The 15,176-nt window shown below is 37.0% G+C and overlaps 1 protein-coding gene across 3 annotated transcripts; it reads left to right on the top strand.

Moving 5' to 3' along the window:
- Window positions 1–6,020: 6,020 nt before the first annotated feature.
- Window positions 6,021–14,670, top strand: LOC140135641 (uncharacterized). 3 transcript variants are annotated; one of them, XM_072157226.1, is made up of 4 exons: window positions 6,021–6,170; window positions 12,186–12,257; window positions 12,596–12,685; window positions 13,206–14,670. In XM_072157226.1, the coding sequence occupies exons 1-4, from the start codon at window positions 6,093–6,095 to the stop codon at window positions 13,254–13,256; spliced, it is 291 nt and encodes a 96-aa protein (XP_072013327.1). In that variant the 5' UTR covers window positions 6,021–6,092; the 3' UTR covers window positions 13,257–14,670. The 3 variants fall into 3 exon arrangements, 2 of the variants coding, with proteins under 2 accessions (XP_072013327.1, XP_072013319.1); XM_072157218.1 differs by lacking the exon at window positions 6,021–6,170 and adding an exon at window positions 7,519–8,072; XR_011856549.1 differs by lacking the exon at window positions 6,021–6,170 and adding an exon at window positions 8,085–8,798.
- Window positions 14,671–15,176: the final 506 nt, after the last annotated feature.

Below are 15,176 nucleotides of genomic sequence, written 5' to 3'. Positions count from 1 at the left end.
CAATGAATGAGGTATCATTAAGTAGTGTCTGATCAGTAGTAAAACGTCCGATTACGATTGGCGCTGAACCTATGACAATGAACAGAAGAGCAACAGCGAAACAAAGCGTTACCCGTTTTCTAATGCAAGTTTTGCTTACCGAAGTCCCAAACGCGTGACTTTGAGACGAAGCCTGACAATGGGTCTGCCATATCTGGAAGATAGTTGGCAATTTGTCCGTACTACAGATGTAGTACCAAATACTGCTGTTAGCTGCACATTGAATTAAGTACGCACTTATCATAATCTTTACTCCTGTCAAGTCGTCATTACCATACCATAAACCTATTAATACACGAACTCCATTTAGCCACAGTACTAGCTGAACAATCATACAGTACAATCGATGAGCCCGTTGAAGAAGCGCGTTGTACCTGTCCGAGGTGTGCCAACATTTCGGCGTGTGGTATAGTCCAAATATGGCCATGACATGGAATAGGTGACGAAGCTCATGGCGGAGGTTGACGTTGTTTTTGGCAAGTGCAGTTGTTGTTGATTGTTTATCTGCAGCTTGTGGCATGATCCTTACCATAGGGACCTCAGATGGTCCATTGAGCGTTGACATCTTAAATCAGACAGTAATGGCTTAGTTCGGCTAAGAAATACGTAGATTTAAGGGTAACGGAGACTTTTTCACATCACAAAATATAAACGTCTACCCCAAGCGTAAGGTGTCATGTGATTTTAATGGAGGTTTAAAACAACTACTTAATTACTGGCAACCAAAATCAACTATGGCAAATAACTTTTATTATCCCTAAATGGACTAAATGAAGCGAAAAATATAGCACATAGCAACAAAGCCAATAGCAACATCATATCTAATGCACTGGCCATAAGCTTCAACATCAAGGTCAAAATTTATATATGTTTTCCTAAAATATCAAGAGTTATCACAACATCCACCGAATCAATACCAAGCGTGCTTGTACTCATTTTAATGCATTTTGTCATGTTAATCACAAATATGGTCATGTAAATATATTTCTGACAATTTTGGATTTAAAAAAGAATTAAAACTTGTGGTCTGCAGCCGACACCCGTGCGGAGAGTGATACTTTTTGCTCGATCCCATTTATATTATATAACTGCTGTATTGTTTTTATATCGCCATAAATCATTGCTTGAAAGCATGAAGCACTTTATTGTTGTCAAAATTAAGCACTATAAAGTGCATCATACAATATAGTGACAGGTATGATTGAAGAATATTCACCAGGATCAATGAAGATTGTCTATATTATTATTAAAGTTCTCATAACAGTTCCAGGAACTCACAATTAGTAATGACGTTTCGTTACCTTACTGGCTGATTGCTTATTGACTGAACTGTATCCAGTACTGGATACAGTTCAGTCAAGAAGATGCAACCAGCCAGTAATGTTGCGAAACGTCACTACTAATTGTGAGTACCTGGAATTGTTATGGGAACTCTAGTATTAAGTGACAAATATAAGTTCCTCTATCACGATTGTTTGATGGCGTGTAAACTGTGGTCGTTTTTGAGAAAAAGATGAACAATGATAGCGCTATTTATCTTAAATCTTGTTTGCATCTTTATAAGGGGAAGACACCTTTTATAATGGTGTTAGAACATCAAAAGGACTAGCAAGTGGTATAGACATTTTCCAAAAAATAAATGTAGGGACTGACTCATTCAATTGGCTTATTTGATTTTAAAATATATGTAAATAGTGCCATTGCCCCCTTTTCTTTTCATTTGCCTTCTCGATTTTCACTTTTACTTTTGTCAGAGGGGCACTTTTCTCATTTTTGTCACTCTGTTAGTCCCCTGTTGGTTACGCTCCTGCTTGACGTTGTTTTCGGCAAGTTTCGCAGTCGTTACTGATTGATTATCTGCAGTTTGTGGCATGAGCCTTAAAGGAGGATTTCGTGATCCTAGCATCCTCTTTTTATGATATATTTAGTATACATGTATATCCACGAAAGAGCTTATTCCCAAAATTTCAGTCCGATTTTGCGTTTGCGAGTTATGCATGATTATGTGTATTACACTGCTCCATAGACCAGTGTTGAAATTCAAATTTTACGATATTTACGAATTAATCTGCAAATTTTGGTACATAGACATTATGTAGCCAGAGGTTTCCAGTGGTATAAAATCTCAACTTGTTTTGAAAAAAGTGGGGGGGGGGTGAGGCTGTGGATCACGAAATGCCCTTTTAACATTGCAACCTGAGATGATCCACTTAGAAGTCTGGTCCGACTGCCTGCTCAGGAAATACTGCCGTGCAGGCAATATGGTATTCACACAATGCAATGCTCTATTTCAAATAGAGCATCCTTTAATAGACCGTTTATTTCTTGCTTTAGAGTTAAGTTTGTAGACTATATACGATTATCAATGAATGTACAATCGCTAGTATTTTTTCATCAATGTTAGTTAAAATAAAGGTAATTTTCATATTTAAATCAAAGTTTTGAAAACCGTTAGAAATTGTTTTGTTATTTAAAGTATATTCCTCCCGGTGAAAAGTACATGTAGGTTATGTGTGTAAAAGTAAAATTTCTACATGTACCGACTATTTATCAAATCACCATAAACAATGTAGGGCTTAGTCTGCCAAATTCGGAAGAAATACCAACGCCTGTGTTGCCTGCGTAGGCAACATGCTGCCTGGCCCGGCAGTGTTTTCTGGGCAGGCAGTCAGCCCGGACTGCTGAGCGTTAACATCTTTAAATCAGATAGATGGCTTAGTTCGGCGAAGAATAAACATATACTTACGGGGACTTTCACACAAGCCGTTGATATAACATTTTACCCTATTTTTAACATGTTGTGTGATTTTAATGGTGGTTGAAAACAAGTGCACAACTGATGGTAAACAAAATAAATTATGATTTCCTGAAATGGAGCTAGCGAAAAGCACAGCTGTTTCAAATCCTATATATATAGCAACATCGTATCTAACGTTCAATTCTCTGCGTACTGGCCATAGGAATCAACACAAAAAGTCTACGGATGTTTTCTCACAATTTTAAGAGCTGTCACAGCAATCACCGAACCAATATTAGGCTTGTTTGTACCCATTTCAATGCACTTGTCATGAGTATTCCAAATATGGTCATGGGAATGTTCACTTCTGAAATTTGGAATTGAAAAAGTGGAACTTGACACTCGTGTCACTAGACGAAATTTTGGATGAGAAAACGGACATTTTGGTGAGAAACGGCCATAATGGAAAGAATTTAAATTGTCTCGTTCTTTTGGATGAGCGGATATTACCAATTCTCATCAGTATTAATAAAACATAAATGATTGACACACACACCACGAAGTTTCTCATCCAAAAGAATGAGAAAATTTAAATGCTTTCCATTTTGACCGTTTGTCACCAAAATGTCCGTTTTCTCATTCGAAACTTCTCTAGTGTGTTGAGATTATTAACGTACTGACAAGTTTTGTTTGAAAAATAATTTATTTTTTGAAAGTCCTGTGTCGTTTTTATATCGCCATAAATTATTGAGTGAAAGCAGGAAGCACTTTATTACATGTATTGTACAACCAAGTGAAATGAAGTGCGTCATATAAAAGTAGTTACAATTATTATGAGTTTCTATATCGATTCATAACTCATATTCTTGGCTACAGCAGCCATGGTGATAGTGTTCTAAACAAGAATCAAAATAAACATATCATTATTTTGCAAGTAAACTATTCTATTTTCATTGGGTGGGGAGTTTTATGTCATTTAATTATATTTCATACACTACTAGAACCATATAGCCAATTTGAACAGCCTTTGGAAAAATACGTGCATATTTAATATTGCATTGTACTCTCACGTACTAAATTATCTGCGTTGCGTATTGCAGGTTCCATTTATTTCATTTTTTCTTGAAGGTGGTTCATTGATAATGGTCATATTCTCTCGTCACGTTTGTATTTAAACTAATAATAGCGATCACAATTGTAGACGAAAATGAATTTTTAGAACATTGCTGTCAATAATCATTGTCTTGAATTAATTCATCTCCGAAAGTTAATGATCGAGAAAGGTAAATTAATTAGAAAAATAATAGATCCAGTTAGTTGGAAATGATTGGTTGATGCATTCACGTGTCAGGAGAATTCGCTCGGGAGTGGAGACGTCTTCAACTCGCAAAATGTTAGTTTTTTTGTCTCAGCGATTTGTAAAGATTGATCGGCTTGACTCTCTAAAAACGGAAGTAAAATAGAATGCATGAGAATCACTTTTCTGCGAAATTGTACTTCTGTATAAATTCAGCTTTAGTGATATGAGTGTAGAAATGGATCAGGTTTAAACATAATGACATAATAATATCACATGATCTGCATACTTGTTGTAACCACTTACATTACTGTAAAAGCAAAAACGAAACATTAACACCTTGGCGATATTAAAATTCGTCTATTCGGGTGCAGTAGACCGGATGCCAGGAACATGAAAATGCTTTTTACCCCAATTATCCGCGCTATAATCTCAGATAAACAAACATAAAAGGGGATGTAGAAAATACACCGATGTTCTGCGGTGGACATACCAGACTGGTAGGAACGGTGTATGGGTGTGTTGAGGTGTTTGATTGCGTACCTTCTATCTGTTTCTCACTGATAGCTAAAAAAATTAAATAACACATCCTTGCGTTCATTACGGTCACCTTGGAATCAACCGTCACTGTGGCTATAAGGTAATGATTTATGAACATGTACACTATTTTTTGTGCTGACTGTATGTCTTGTAAATTGAACATGTAAATGTGTGGTTAATAAAGGCTCTGCTTTTGGGCGGGAAAAACTAATATCCGTTTACTTCTCAACCGTGTATAAATAATGCACACATGTTGTATAAGATCAACATTTTTATGCATTCATCTAATGACACACCAGTGGTGGTATCGACATTAAGCACTGTTATAGCAAAGGTCTTACAAGGGATTGTAACATAATTCGTCTCCCGAAATTTTTGTAAAGATTTTATAAACGAAACGCGTGTAGAATCATCAGTCGTGAAACTTTGGAAACTCTTCGATTGTGATCAGTAACTTTAAGACGATGAATGATACGATGACAAACGGAGTACATAAGAAAAGGAAGTCAGAGCTTTCTACGATCAATGTGCCCGAATTCAATGTGAATAATGAACAAACAGATGATTTCATGGACAAAATGTAGACGATTTTAATTTAGGACATGAGCTTCGATATTTAATCCGAATGATGGGCATCTTTGGATTATATTACACCCCAAAGAGTTGGCAAAAGAGGTCATGCACTTCCAACTGGGATTGTTTTCTGTACAAGATGCATCAGGCGTACTGCTTCCTTATTCAACTCGTTCTTTGGTTGAATTTCATCAGAATTATCGTGGGGTTTTGGGTCGGGGACGAAGCTTCTCTGCAGTACAAGTTCGTGGCGCTTAAAATTACCTTTTTAATTTGGAATTTTCAAAGTGCTGTTAATGCAACTATATGGTATTGCTTATGCGGTACTGACAAACTTCCAAACATTATCGATATGTGGCAAACATATTGTCAATCTTCGTATGAAAGCCGGCTGTTTAGGACATCTCTATCCACTAAATGTGTTCGCAAAAGCATACGCGTTGTGTTAGCGATTGCATCATGCATTGTATGTATGAATATGTCCACGCCGGTATTAGGCATGATTGGTCCCATTGAATCTCTACGAAATGATTCACACTTTATGCTTACCCCGTTTTCGTTAGAAGATGACCTCTGGGTGGCTACTTTAATACCTGTATACATCATCTCAAACGCAGCTTTCGTCTACCCACTTGCATTATTTGTACTCATCTGCGTTATTATAACATACCAATTTCAAGAGTTTACCAAATCCTTCAACGCAAGCATCGGAAAAGATGGAATGTTCACCAAATGTCTTGTCGGTCTACGACGCCAGCATCAGTACCTCTCAAAGATCGTCTTCTTAGTAGACGATGCATTTTCTTTTATCTTGCCGTTACCGTTGCAGCCAATATAATATTAGCATGTTTTGCATTGTACACGGTCTTGATTGCCGATGTTTTATCCACTTTTCTGGCGGATTGTATGATGTTATTTTGGGCTCTTATGGTCTGCATAAACTTTGCAATTTTGGGATGCTTTGCAGCTCAAGTAAATGAGAAGGTAAAAAGTAGAATATTAACTGATATTTTTATTTTATTTTAGAATCGAGTTGTATGAAAAACTGGTTTATCCTTAGTGTAAGAGAGCACGAAATACTACTGGATTAGAGTTAGGGTTAGGGTTAGGAATTAGGGTTAGGGTAAGGGTTAGGGTTAGGGTAGGATTAGGGTTTTATTAGGGTAGGATTAGGGTTAGGGTTAGGGATGGGGTTAGGGTTAGGGTTAGATTAGAGTTGGGATTTGTTTGGTATTCTCTTACACGAAGGACACACCCAAAACGAGAGAAGCATGACAATCTAAAAATTTCATTGCTTTACGAAGATTCAGCGTTTAACATGGGTTTGTTTTGCTGAATTTCCCGTTGGGTGCCTTTTAATACCAATTGGTATCAAGGACCATAGTAGTTTCATGCTGTTAATGGTTTTTGTTGTTGTTTCGTGTTGTTGATCATCGATACTAATGTTTATATAAAGTGTTGGATTTGCAACACGCTTCACGATAGGCGTGTTTTCCATTTGCGTACTGCGCACAAAAAGTATCCCTACACTTATAACAATAACTATATATTAAAGACACTAAACCTATTGATCTTCGTTTATTATGTAAAAAACACAATGTTAAAATGCATGCTGAACACATACTAAACACTACACATTTAAGAGTTGCTTTCGCTTGTCCATTTATTAGCAGTGTTTGACTGATTAATTGTACATAACGAAGTTCAGATTTTAACGCAATTTTTATGCATTTAAGGCAATGCAGTCGGTATGAGACTCTTATACACTGATATATTAGTGGTGCCATTTACAAATCTAATCCTCGTTAAAATGTAATGTTAAAAGCCCTTTCTAGTATGTTATTTGTAATGTTTCACCAATCGATTAAACTGTTCATTATAGGTAAATTGCTCATATGAGCCCATTAACAATTTTATGAGATCCATACAGTATGAGTCAAAATGAGGTGGACTCAGATTGGACGAAATTTATGCGTGCTAATATGATAATTAATGAATCAAAACAACAAGCAACGTTTTGTAAATTGTTTACGCAATCTAAAGTTATGTCCATTTGCATAACACATGGTCCATTTTTAAAACTGTCCACGGCTCCTCATTTAATACCAGTAATATAGCGATTGAAAATAAGGCACGACATTCAAATGCAAAGTAAAGCGATGTGTCAAATTTTGTTCATGCAGGTGATGTAATATTGTACTCTTTGTGTATCGGGACAAATATATAAGATAATTATAGATTTCGATTCCACTTCTTTTTATAATCACACTGTATTTCCTGGTTACCACTAAAAACCATTTCGCCTAATCACCCAGAATATAATGGGCTGGCATAATAGAAAACCATTAGCTGCAAGCTATTATCACATCATAGTCACTGCGTCTCTACATGTACTATTTGCACAGATTTTAACGGGTATTTCAAGTATCACTTCTCGAATTTTAAAACAAAATATTAACCAATCTTTCAGGAAAATTAGTGATGATAGTAACAAAATAGTATTTTGGATTGTAGTGAACATCTTGTGGCGTTCACAGAGACATGAGCTTCACAATGACAAGCAGAACAAGAAAATCCAATCTCCCCACGATCAATCGAGACGGATCAACATTTGAAGCTGATGATTTTGTGGATGGTGGCGACTTCAGTTTAGCGTATGAGCTTCGACATTTCTTTCGTGTGATGGGTTTCTTTGGATTGTACTACACACCGAAGAGTTGGCAAATGAAATCGGGCGCGTCGAACTGGAATCGATTTCTCTATCGGTCTCAACAAGCCTACTGTTTTCTTGTACATGCGATTGCTTGGTTAAATTTTATCAGAATTATCACCGGTTTCTGGCTCGGTGACAAAACATCCCTGCAATACAAGTTTGTACCACTTAAGGTAACTTTGGTAATTTGGACTTTACAAGGTGCTGTTTATACAACTGTATGGTGCTGTCTATGTGCCACGGACAAACTTCCAAATATTATAGATATCTGGCAAACTTACTGTCAATCTTCGCAAGCAAGCCGAATTTTTGGAACATCTTTGACCGCCGAGTGTGTCCGCAAAAGCATACGTGTTATTTTAGCCATTACATTGTGCATTACATTTATGAATACATCCTTTCCAGTATTTTGCATGATTGGGCCTTTCGAATCTCTTCGAAACGATACACGTTTTGCGTTTACTCCATTGTCGTTAGATAATGACGTTTGGGTGGCTATTATAATACTCGTATTTGCCCTTTCAAACGCCGCGTTCATTTTGCCCGTAGCATTTTTTGTATTTTTCTGCATAATTATAACATACCAATTTCAAGAGCTAACCAAGTCTTTCACGACTAGCGTCAGTAGAGACGGAAAGTTTGCTAAATGTCTTGTTGGACTACGACGCCAGCATCAGCATCTCTCAAAGGTGGTATTCTTAGTAGATGATGCGTTTTCTTTTTATCTGGCTGCAACAGTTGCAGGCAATATAATCCTAGCATGTTTCACATTGTACACGTTGCTTATTTCTGACGTTTTGTCCAGTTTCATGGCTCAATGTATGATGGCATTTTGGCTAGTTGGAGTCTGCATCAACTTTGCAATTTTGGGATGTTTTGCCGCTCAAGTAAATGAGAAGGTAGTGCACTTAAAATCATTTCTGTGTGAATATTTATTATACTATTTTAGAACTAAATGGGAAAATGATGACGTGTGGGGGTAAATTAAGGATAGGGAGAAATGGCTCTTTAATTGATTTTCAAAAACATATTTTTTGAGGATGTGCCCCTTTGGAGGTGATGCGTGCGTCGTCCTAATAAGGCCCCTCTTTTCAGCAATCAGCATCGTGTGCTTTAATCATGTAAGAGCCCATATGTGACCGTTGATTATTTTCTATATTACATGTCCAGTGGGCATGGACATTGACCGTATTGCTTATTAGGTCGTTACTAAACTATTCAATAGAGTTAAGATTTTCTCTAGTGTTTATTAAATTTATTTTGGATCACATCTCATAACAAGTTGCATTTCCCTTTAATTAGTGACCGGTTACATATTTCTTCAAACCTTAACCCTAGAATTACGAAGGGGCTTGTACCACCCCTAATATTTTTATCAGTCATAAAAAATCGCGTATTCCATCCTTTGCACTCATTTTAGTTATAAATCTTTTACCCCAGCACTTTACCCAGGAGTAAGACCGGCAATGAAAAATTACCATGGGGTTATGAGGCCCACCATTGGTTTCTACAGTAAAACTCATGATTTTATTTCGCTCTTGTCAAATTATTCCAAGAATTACTGACTCTTTACTTCTTAGCTAAGTTAAAATAGTCATTACCTTTCATTTAAAATCGCATGTTTATGGGATTTTTAGCAGAAAATCAATTTTGCCTATACCTTTGAACACACCCAGAACCTGGAGACAGAATTTCCCAAATTTGAATGGCCGCACGCTCACATTATGACGTCATAGCGAAATAAGTGGGAAATATGTGTACTTTTTTGGTATTCACTGGATAGTTTGTACGAATAGCTATACATTGGTATAAACTATAACGGTTTATGATGTTTATAATTGCAAATTAGGAGGTTGGAACTACCCCCCTCCGCCTTTTCGTTGTGCGTGTTACAAAATATTGTTCTTGTGCTTAATGTTCTTGTTACCCAAAGTCCCATTATTTCTACCTAACTGCAATTACCCTTTATTTTTCAACTTGAATGACAACTTCAGCCAATAGTGTCATTATAGTGGAGTGGCAATACGTAGTGTGTACAGACAGCTCGTCGTTACCCTGATCGGACTTGCTGTGAGGTTACATCTGCCCACTTAATTCAGTTAAAATTTAGATTTAATATGGATAGAGCGGATATTGTAACTGTTTGGTATTTTCCTCTGTCATGACAACCAGGGATTGAACCGATGCCCTCAACGCACTAGAGTCAAATACTTAGCTTAGATTTTTGTATTTTTTAGATATTTGAAAAAAATTTAAAAAAAATCAAATTGGGTTGTGTGTCGGTCGGAGATTCATGTTTATTTGTTGTCATGTTTAATTGTAACACTTTGGGTTGGTAAACTGTTAATTGTTTCTTTTACGAATATCTTTTTAAAGGTTTTGGGGTTTATAGGCCAGAAGCACAGGGCAATCCCGAAGTTACATTGGTTCCAGGAAACATTACATAACAACACAGTGTTTGTAATCTAACAAAATTCTTGTTAAAATATTCTTATTCTTATCTTTACATATGATTATTAATGCATTAACAAACGAGATAACTTTAATAACAACTTAACTTTAATGTACTTATAAAGCACCATCTATCTAGTCCGAGGCGCTATACAAAACAGAAAAAAATGCGAAAAAAACCCCCCCAAAAAAACAAAATTTTTGTTTATCTGTGGCAAGGATAGACCACCTTTTCATCTCCAAAGGAGGTTGCACTGTGGTCAAGATGAAGAATTGTTTATTAAGATTTACAATTTGGCCTATGTTGACGTCTGACGATGTCAGACGTGAGATTTACTCAATCCAGCGGGAACAACGCGAAAAACGGGCGATTTTACTACCGCCTATCTCAAAAAAAAATTGTGCAAGTGGAAAACGCCATTTTTGGCAATTAGAAAACACTTATGTGACATGATGCTTACATTACCGCCAAAAAAGAAATCCTAGCTTTCAAATAGTTTGTTTCATTCATTTTGGTTTCGGCAATCCAGAGATATGCTTCACTAAACACAAACATATGACAACCCTTTTTGTGCCACTTTTAAGAAAGTTTAATAAAATGTTATATCAAAATTCCTGTACAGCACAGTAGATAGAAGTAACAATTGCTCAGTATGTAAACGTATTGAAGACGACGGCAGCAAGGAAGGGGGCTCTGAGTGACCCATGTATAAGAACAATAGTGACCAAACTGTAAAATTAACTAAACTGTTGATTTCAAGCATTGTCGGATTCAGCTGCTGCACACTCGGAAATATTATTAAGTTTGTACTTAATGATTTGATGAAAAATCATCAATGGATTTTAAATCTTTAGTGTACAATTTCAAACGTATGTGCAATATTTCTTTGACATGATTTTAATTTTACAACGGATTGTGCAATATTTGTTTGTCTTTTAACATGTCTTGAATGTCAATGAGAACAGTATTTGCCATGATAAAATCATTAACATGTACACATGTATTTTACCGCAGAATGTGAAATATTTATTGAACTTTTGATCTAATTTAAGTGGAAAAGTGATAAAACAGAAGCAAAAAATTTTTTCTTTTGTTGTGTAATCAATGGATTCTTTTGATTTCACGAATGAACTCTTAATAAACCTGATGCTATCATCATGATCATTGATTTACATGTATAGCACTCTTCCCTAGTAAAAGTGGCACGCGCACAATTGTGATTTTACCCATTCGTTGTTAACTAAACATATCTCAAGATTTTTGCAAGTGAACATAACAAACGGCATTTGAGACCTTCGACTGCGTCCTTAACATTTATGTAAGCATCGTGTCACAACAGCATTTCCTAATTGCCAAAGAGGGCGCTTTTAACTGGCACAATTTTGTTTCTCGCCCCCGGCGCTACCAACCCTAGTTACGCCACTGTTTGAGACGAATTATTAAATCAAGATGGCCTTAGCAGTCTGACTATACTATATAGATCATCGATTGATATTTGAATCCCTGGAAAGGCTTGCAAATCAGAGAGTTTCGTAAAATTATTATATTTCAAGAACGGTATATGTGATAGCTGATTTATTCCTCAGCTACACCAAGTATTTAGTTATATTTAGTGGTGGGGTTGAAATACCCGAACAATTACGTTTCCGACGATACAGTTCTTTCAGGGACACCCTGTGCAAGAGGACAGACTTGCTATAGGGCACGACATACACGACCACGCCGAGGCTCAAGCTTATGATATTATCAATCATTATTTTACTAAATAATAGGTTTTCTTGATTACAGATGACAATAATATATAATATTTTGCGTCTTTATTTCATTTATATAGGCTCATGACATCGGTAATTACATCCACGATATAGGCGTATTTGATATTTCCAAAAACGAAGATGTTGTACAGGTATGTTGACATAGTATTTTGTTTCTTGTTTTATTTTTTAATAATTTGCAATAAATAAAGTGTGTTTTATATCACCAATTTCAAAAAATCAAAATTACTTGATATCAGGAGGACATTCCTCGTATTCAGAATGCAATTCGATATGTCTGATGTGATCTCATGTCTCTCAACATCCGATCCCTTAATATTAAGAATATTGTATCGTTTGTTTAACAATGAAAATATAGTTCACTGATTGATCAGTAATCACTATAAGGATAATTCTTATTACATTATTATCATCACAAGCATTATTATTTGTAATATCATTACAATATCATTATTATTATTATTTTCAGATTCATATGTTTCTGTCAAAGTTAAATGGACCGCCAATCGCATTTACACTGTGGAATATCTTGCCTATTACAAAGGAATTTATATTAACGGTAAGGTCTAGTATACATATAAATCGACGTTTTGCCCCGGCGTTTTACGTGCGTTTTCCTGTTGCGAATACTTACTGAGAAGCAGAAAGTCTTTGCTCACATTGATGCATCTGTTTACGGATGAACATAAAGTATTGTCACCTCTGCCTTACAGACTGAGTCAAAAAGAGGCTGTAACAAGAGATATGACAAGGAATCTGCAAAACAAATATATCATCAAAAAAAGCAAATCTGACACGTCTAAAAACAGAATTGTTGCAATTGCTTACAGCAACTTCAAGTTATACTCATTTGAATACAACCACCCACTTTTGTAGTTGCATCCAGTTTCACTTCCCAAGAATTATACCTATTATATTGTTTGGTAAGTCGCAATATTCAAATGCAAATAAAGTTACGTAGCAGGTGTATTTTCGATCAATAATACCTAGATGTTAAAGGGTTCGATTTGGCTGAAAAATAGGGTGATACTTTTATCATAATGAAATACTTCTTGTGTGTGCGTGTTCCATTTTAATAGGTAGTTGGGGTTTTCATCACCTACTACGCACTGGTTGCACAAACGATTTGATGGCAAGAACATGTGAGGTGCTGCTCAACACAATAATTGTATAGCATTAAGGGTAAACGAGGTATTGTTGGTCGAAGCAGCCACAAAATCGATTTTCATTATCTGAATCAATATATAATTGAAAAATAACACTTTGGTGTTTTGCAAAAGTTCATTCTACAAATCATATATTTTGAAGAAAACTTGTTATGTACGTTTTACAAAAGTGTTGTTATTTCAGCCCTCTTTACAACATAACTCAAGAACCACAGGACCTACAAAAATATATCTGTGATAATTGAATTCTTCTACACGTTCACTATGAATTGAGCAATGCAATTTTTGCTATAGCTCACTACCATTCGCAAGATGCTGTGAACTATTTTTTTGGCTGCTTTGACCAACAATACATCGTATACCCTTAAACTACAATGCCAACTACCAACAAACCAGGATTTGGAACTCCGTATCATAGAACATTGTTCCATTTCATTTACGAGGCGTTCTGGCAATCTGGCAAAATGTGACGGAACTGGTGCAGTGTAGGTAGTTGGATTTTCCATTACCTACTACTCACTAGTTGCTCAAACGATTTGATGCGAAGAACGTAGGTGTTGCTCAACCTAATTGTGTAGTATAAAACAACTGTATAAAACTAATGCACATATCTAATGCAGCCCCGGCCCCTGGGGACCCGGATGGTCCGGGACTTGACATCATGTGACCCGGGATTTGACTCAAAATGTGGCCCGGGGAGCCGGGTGTTGGCCGGGACTGGTATAAGAATTGACGTCGACCAAACCCCCGGGAAATTAGGCTGGGAATTTAACCGGGCGAGGGCCGGGATTATGTCGTAAGGATGCCCGCATCTATGCGCTGGGGAATCCTATCACTTGACCGTACTTGAGCCGTGGATGTATATTAATAATCCACCGAGTCGCCACATTAATGTTACCGTGTGTTCATAATCGGACTTTAATACGCCGTGTCGGATTAAGTAGCGTTTTTGCTGAACCATGAAATGGTCTCAGCCCATATTATTTCCCTTTCTCAGTTCCTTACATACTAGTACTCAGCAACATTTTGGTCTTAAATGGGCATCCAGTTGGGCCCATTAGTCTCCATTGAAAACCTATCTTGACCCTTTTTCATATTAAGATCCAGGCCTATATCCGATGCCCACGACCCGGCCATCTCCAGGGGCCGGGGTTGCATTTGATATGTGCATAACTACACCGTCAACTACTAACAAACCAGGGTTTGAGATTCCGTATCATCGAACAATGTTCCGTTTCAGTCTTGAGGCGTTCTTGCAAAATGAGACGTAACTAGGCAGTGAAATACTTCGTATGCCTGTTTCTTTTTTTTTATCACCTTCTACGCACTTGTTGCTCAAATGATTCGATAGCAGGAACATTAGACGTTACTAAACACTATTGTGAAAAATAACTAGAGGCAAATGGTGGTCATAGACCACAAACCTAGCTGGGGCATGTTGGTGTTGTGGAGGTATCTGACCCCTGCGAAATGTTCCAAAAATGTTCCCCTGGTCATGAGGTTTGTTGTCACCAAGTTTTGAGTCATGTCCTCCTTACAGATGTCCAGAAAATGCAATTCTAAGATTTGACCCCAGATGATCTTTGACCCCCTGCAGTGGCGTAGCGTCATAGGGGAAATCTGAAATTTTAAAAAATCCCATAGGAAAATTGCCGAAAAATGGCCTGAGCCCCCCCCATCAGACCCGGTGCCCCCACCCCCATCATGGTCCCCCCATGTGATGACCCACGCTACGCCACTGCCCCCTGGTCATGAGGTTTGTTGTCACTGAGTTTGAGCCCTGTACCTCTGACAGATGTCCAGATAACGCAATTCTAAGATTTGGCCCCAGAATGATGTCCTTTGACCTGACCCCTGCAAAATGTTCAAACATGTTCCCCTGAT

This window comes from Amphiura filiformis, chromosome 2 (assembly GCF_039555335.1).
Source record: "Amphiura filiformis chromosome 2, Afil_fr2py, whole genome shotgun sequence".
Lineage (NCBI taxonomy): Eukaryota > Metazoa > Echinodermata > Ophiuroidea > Amphilepidida > Amphiuridae > Amphiura > Amphiura filiformis.
Note: the sequence above shows the minus strand (reverse complement) of the source record. Positions and strands in the feature narration are given on the sequence as shown.